The 6,540-nt window shown below is 41.3% G+C and overlaps 1 protein-coding gene across 1 annotated transcript; it reads left to right on the forward strand.

Annotated features, from left to right (window-relative positions):
* Positions 1-3,048: 3,048 nt before the first annotated feature.
* On the forward strand, positions 3,049-3,307 carry Smp_052850 (hypothetical protein; the record flags this gene model as incomplete). The annotated part of the gene is made up of 2 exons (XM_018793906.1): positions 3,049-3,102; positions 3,170-3,307. 2 exons carry the CDS (start codon positions 3,049-3,051, stop codon positions 3,305-3,307), a joined length of 192 nt encoding a protein of 63 aa, XP_018648372.1.
* Between the last annotated feature and the right edge of the window lie 3,233 nt (positions 3,308-6,540).

Consider the following 6,540-nt stretch of genomic DNA (forward strand, 5'->3'; position numbering starts at 1 on the left):
CAAACAGTTTTGCTTTTAGTTTGATGAGCTTTACTAATTTTATCAACTAAAATACTGACCCGTCAAATGAAGTAATCCAAAACATTGTAAATTGGTGCAAATAAATAAATACATGACAATAGCTATCTTAACGCATCAATCAGGCTTCTCTATCTTGATTACTTGTTTTAGCAAATGTTCATTGGTGAAGTTTTTCCTCAGAATCCTTTCATGTTAAATACTTCAATTGACAAGCTTGATAAACAAAAGCAGACAATCTCAAATCCATACCATACCTTATTAGCACAAAGAGATGAAATTTTCAGGATAAATCCCAAAGTAGTAGAGGTAGTAACATTATCAGTGATAATAGAAAAGATTAGGCATCGAAGCTACGATTAAAAAATAATAAATTAGTGAAATAAAAAAATTATGAGGAATTCAGAAGCTTAGAGTTTGGAGGAAAACAGCTAAAAGGTGTACCTGCGCCACTGCGAACAATTTTAATGACTACGTTTCGCAGCCGTAAATTAAAACAGAACGAACTGCTGCGCAGTATACTCGTTCCTTAATTGATAAACGTATATCTCGCCTTCGACATAGGGGACGTAAGTTGGCGAAACCCAAACACTCATTTGAATCCGTGCATAGATTTCTCCAGACACTAACCTATTATGGCTGATCAGACATTCAAGATCAGTCAGTCAGCTACAACGTAGGACCAGGCACATATATGCATCGGTCCAAGTTGCCATACCTCGTTAGCACAACAAGATGAACACCGGATTCATAGAAGTAATTAATTTAGTGGTGGTAGTATATAAAGAAAGGTTGTATATAAGGATATAGTATAGGAAGGAAAAAAGTTATGAAGCAATTTTAATCTCATAGTTTAAGGGAAGATAAAGAGTGTATACACCTACGCCATTGTGATCGATTCTGAGCTATGTCACCTAGAGTCTCCAACCATTGGTTACGACAGTCACGCGGACCCCAACCAGGTAGTCTGCATCTGCCAACATGGCTCAGGCTAGAAGTTAGTGACTTCAAACACTGATGCCATGTTTTGGTTTGGTCGCCCCTAGCTCCCAGCCTGTTCCTACACCACACAACATCGCCAACCGAGGCAGGCGGTGGTTGGGCATACATAACACATGTATAAACCACCTCAGTTGATGAGAGTTAATACCCCACCAATCGATTTACCGTCCTTACCTATTACCCTATTCCTAACCCAAGCATTGCTTACTCCGTGGTCCCAAAATACACAGGCAATGCTTCAAAGTTACCTATCATCGAAAAATAGCAACCTACGAACATCCTCTATTCTTAATCGCCATGTTCCACATCCATAAAATAGAATGAAGCAAACTGTTGCACAGTAAACTCGTCCTTTGGTTGGCAGACGGATATTTTGCCTGCACCAGAAGTGACGCGAGTTGGCAAAAGACAGTCGAGCTTTCTGAAACTATGCCAAAATTTCGTCAGCTAACAGACTATTAGGACTGATAAAACTCCTAAGATAAGTAAAGCGGATGATACATTCAACTACTTCACTTCCTACTGTAAATTCAGGCGCTAATGCACACCAATCCTGAAGCAACATTTCGTATTCGGAGGGAGAGGATTGTATCACAAGGATGCTTGCATCGATGCTTAAGGCGTTCGGGAGACTGCATTTTGTCAGTGCTTTCACCAGACAGAATATCATCTGCATATCCCAAATCAACAGGCGGATCTTGTTGTAGATCAGCCACTGAAAGGCAGATGAGGAAAGTGTAATCTATGGAAGCATATCTATAACAAAGTTCATTTTCAGTAAATTTCACTGATTAGTCAAGGTGTAATGTGCAGAGTGAATCCTAATATTTAAACAGGATTTAATATCAATCTTTACGTATAGTCATTTTATTTTAAAAATTTGGTTACATTTATTTGTTTCAGTAACGTCAAATTATATAACGAAGAAATATGTCTATATACTGTCATGAGTATGATTTATGTTTAAACAAGAAACCCCTACCAAATAGACTGCGTTCTATAGCTTATATGCTGACGGATCTGTTATAATGTTTCATTTTTCAACAGGTCACTTTCGAATAATAGCTTTTTTGTGACGCCATTTAGTTATTCTACATATTTACATGCCAACTATTTGTTCTTCATCTCGAATGATGTTCTACTCACTAAGTTTCTAGCAGCCGGTTAATAAAACTAGCCATCTTACAAAATATGTTTTGTTGATGGATCGATCTGCACATGTTCTCTTCTACTTTTATTATTACAAACCATGCATTTGCGTTCACCAGGTTTAGTATAGCTGACTATTTTTTTTCAATGATTCAGGTGAATCCATCTGAAGAATTTTCATTAGGAACAAGTATAAGTTTTGTATAAATTCTATTTACTACGTGATTTGCGAACCCAGTAGGTGTACATTGTGTGTGCGAATCTAGGTTGGTGAATGAAGCTAGTATTAGATCTCGATACATTTCTAGAATCATTATTATTTGAAATTTTCTAAAAAAAAAACATAACCTCTCAAGCACCCGTGGAAAAGGTTATTAGAAATGTCATTACTCGTCAACGTCCACACCATATTTCATCAGATTAAAATCGTTATAGTCTTATTGCTAAACTAGGATTTAGTTTTTTCGTTCGAACTTATAAGCTTATCTTATGGTTTAAATTTATACTCATAAGATTGTAATTTGACAACTTATTTCTGTTCAACATTCATATGACTAAAATATCACGTGGACACTCTAGTCTTGTCAACAGTTTTATGAACTGTCTAATTTTGTTCATATTAGTTAAATAAATTTGCAAGTGCAACACTTATAGAGTGACTGTTTCACTTGCAAATTAATTAGTCAATATTGATTTCTAATGCTATCATTACCACATTGCAAAATAAAATGAAGTTTGGTTAATCATTATTTGTTTCCCGTTTTTCCTGTAAGTTTTCCAATAGTTAACGAGTATTCAAGCAGTATCAAATTCGTTCGTTTACTTCCCAAAAGTATATTTTTTAAAACTATTATTTTGTCCGTATTTTTTACTGGAAAAATGACTTTAAAACTGTTTGTTACTCATGATATTTATGATATATTTAAAACACCCGTAAGTTTCGTATTACTTGTTAAATAGTTCTGTTTATTAATTTTCCTATTGATATTTCCTCTACTAGGTATTCTTCTGGGTGTGTAATAATGAAGATGATATGCGAAAAGCTTTTGAACTTGGAGCTTCAGGCGTAATGACGGACTATCCCAGAAAACTAACTGAATTTCTGAAGAAGCATCCTGAGTATCCGAGAGTTTTTTAATTCATTTCATGTGCTCGCTTTAATAAAACATTGGACTTCACTTCTGTTTATATTCTATATCTTCTGAATTTTTGAATTAAATTAAAATCGTGTTTATTTTGTAAATGACGTTGACTCTATATAAACATTAGTCATTTTCGCTATTTTACGATCGGAACACTGTTCACCTCATAAATAATAATTACGAGCTCACAGGCCTAGAAATACTTTTTCGTGTTGTCATGGAACAAACTATAACTCTTGTTTTCAGTGTTATTAAAGGTCAGCAACTCTTTGAAATTCTCGATGTAAATTTTGCAAGTAGGATCTTAGAATTCAGGTTTAATATTTGCTAGTTAATTTAGACAATAGGTTACAACATGGCAGTGTTCTGCCCCCAAATGCCCTGGTACGGCCCAGAGTGGGGAGAGTCTACTCTCCCTCTCGAAATGCTCTCACATGGCCAGCGAATATATAGCCTCTGCCAGGGAAGTCCTACTCACTGCCTTCTCGTGGCGGGGGTGTTGTTTACGAAAGTGAGAGGACGAAAAGCGAATGTCCGGCGCTATAACCGGATTGGTGGACACGGAGGGTCCACCTAGGGGAGTTGGAAAACCCTGATTCCAAACCAATGGTGCACATGGGCTCCAGTATCCTGATGGAACGAATGGCGGAAGAACCTGTCATTGGTCAACGGCTACCATGGGACTGTATCTCCTTACGATGCTCCACTGCCTTGTGGACTAGACCTTTAGGTCAAAAGCTCCCGGTGTGGTCCCCTAAGAAAACCACCTGCTTCGGTTTGGGCACCCGGGCAGTATCACAGCCCACACACAAATAAATGAAATGATGAACTCTATTGACGATACTATTCCTGCTCATATTAGAAGCAAGACAATTTACATTATTATTATTATTTACCATATCGCTAACTCACCCCCTTTTATCCCCAATTTGTGTAACCTTACTTTTCAACTTATGCAGCAGCTCTCCCATGGTGGAAACTCTGTCCTATCTAAACGATCTCCAGTCACTGTCTGGTTGAAAGTGAATGCTTCCACCGATTATGGATACTGAAGCAGTCTTTCTGAAACCACGTACGCCGTTCAAGCTGGCTTCCTTCAACGTTCGCACACTAATGCATATCAGACAACAGATGGGGCTGGCTATGTCTTTAGAAAGTCTTAATGTTGATGTTTGTTGTCTATCCGAGACCCGTATTCAAGACTCTAGTGAAGTACTACAAATCCGCTCTCCATCTGTCGCCTCGAAAAGCTTGTTCCACGTGCGCTTATCCGGGGACCCTGTGGCATCTTCGTCTGGTCTTGCTGGCGTTGGTGTCTCACTAAGCGCTAGGGCTGAGGCAGCACTAATCGATTGGATCCCCATTAACAGTCGGTTATGTGCTGTTAGATTAGATAGTTCCATCAAAGTGAGAAGAAATCGGCGTGAGAAACGGTGTCTTTTCGTTATCTCCGCCTATGCCCCGACAGATTGCAGCCCGGATGCAATCAAGGATGAGTTTTACCATCAGTTAACAGTTCTTCTCCAGAAAGTGCGTTCGACAGATATTGTAGTACTAGCCGGAGACTTGAATGCACAAGTCGGGCGTCTAGGCACAGAAGAGAGTCGTCTAGGTGGCCGATGGGGACTTGTTGGTCGCAGGACAGATAATGGGGACCGTTTGCTGCAACTGTGCACAGACCACAACCTGTTTCTGGCCAGCACTAACTTCCGGCACAGTCATCGCCGGTGTGCCACCTGGCGTCCTCCCTCTGCATCCCAAGCCTGGACTCAGATTGATCACATCGCGATCAGCTACCGCCGGCGTGGTTGTGTACAAGACTGCCGCTCCTTTTGGAGTACCTATCTGGAGTCTGATCATGCCCTGGTCTGCGCCAATCTCTCCTTACTTTTCAGTGGCCGAAGGATTGACCACCACCATCGGATTGATATTAGTAAACTGGCTGCAACTTCTGTTGCAAGTAAGTATCGAGCGGAGCTAGCCTCTAGGCTAGCTACCATCCCACCGAAAAGTATGGATGAGCATTGGTTGCATCTTCACGACGCCATGAAAATGGCGAGTAAAGCCGCTTGCGGCTTCGCGAAACGTCCCGCTTACAAGCACTGAATTTCTTCTGGCTCCTTACAACTGATGGAAGCCCGTCGGTCTACTCCAGGTGACCGTGAGTTTGACCACAAACGAAGGCTGTTACGTAATGAAATCGGGCAAAGCTTGCGTAAGGACCGAGAAGCCTGGTGGTCGGAGCGTGCTAATGAGATGGGAGCAGCAGCTGCATCTGGTAACTACCGGAAGCTCTTCCAACTCATCCGAGCCACTGGCAGCAAGAAGTTTGGTGTGAGTGAAACAATCTACGAGGATGACGGGATGCCAATCACTAACATCTCTCGACGTCTTGGACGATGGGCGGAATTTTTCGAAGAGCAGTTCAATTGGCCTGCTGCTCCGGCAACATCAACCAGTTTGTCCTGCCCCCCATGGCCGGTGACGACTGATCCACCAAATGAGGCGGAAGTCCGCAAGGAACTCCAACTCTTAAAACGTTACAAATCACCGGGCCCAGATGACTTACCTCCGGCTCTTTTTAAAGATGGTGGTGACTTTCTGACTAAGGAATTGACTGTGTTGTTTGGAAAGGTTTGGGAGCAAGAAAGTGTTCCAACATCTTGGAATGAGTCAATAGTCGTCCCTATCTTTAAAAAGGGTTCACGTTGTTCCTGTAATAACTGTCGGGGGATAAGTCTACTTTCGATTGCGTCCAAACTATTGGCTTCTATCATTCTTCGTAGGTTGTTTAAAACCCGAGAACGATTGACTCGCGAGGAGCAGGCTGGTTTTCGTTCTGGTCGAGGATGCATTGATCATATCTTCACCCTCCGCCAAATGTTAGAACACCGTCATACTTATCGCAGGCCAACAATCGTAGTGTTTCTTGATATCAGGGCTGCCTTCGATTCGTTGGACAGGACTGTTCTCTGGGATTGTCTATTGAAGAAGGGTGTGCCTGAGGAGTTCATTAACATCTTAAAAGCCCTGTATACGAACACCTCAGGCAGAGTGAGGGCATACAACCACCTTTCTCCCTTGTTCCATTCGAGCAGTGGGGTTAGGCAGGGTTGCCCGATCTCACCATTCCTCTTCAACTTTGCCATCGACGACATCCTGGAAACAGCTCTGGTGGATGTAAGTAATGGCGGTGTGGATATGTTGCCTGGAGAACGACTTCTCGACC

The sequence above is a fragment of the Schistosoma mansoni genome, chromosome 1 (assembly GCF_000237925.1).
Source record: "Schistosoma mansoni strain Puerto Rico chromosome 1, complete genome".
Lineage (NCBI taxonomy): Eukaryota > Metazoa > Platyhelminthes > Trematoda > Strigeidida > Schistosomatidae > Schistosoma > Schistosoma mansoni.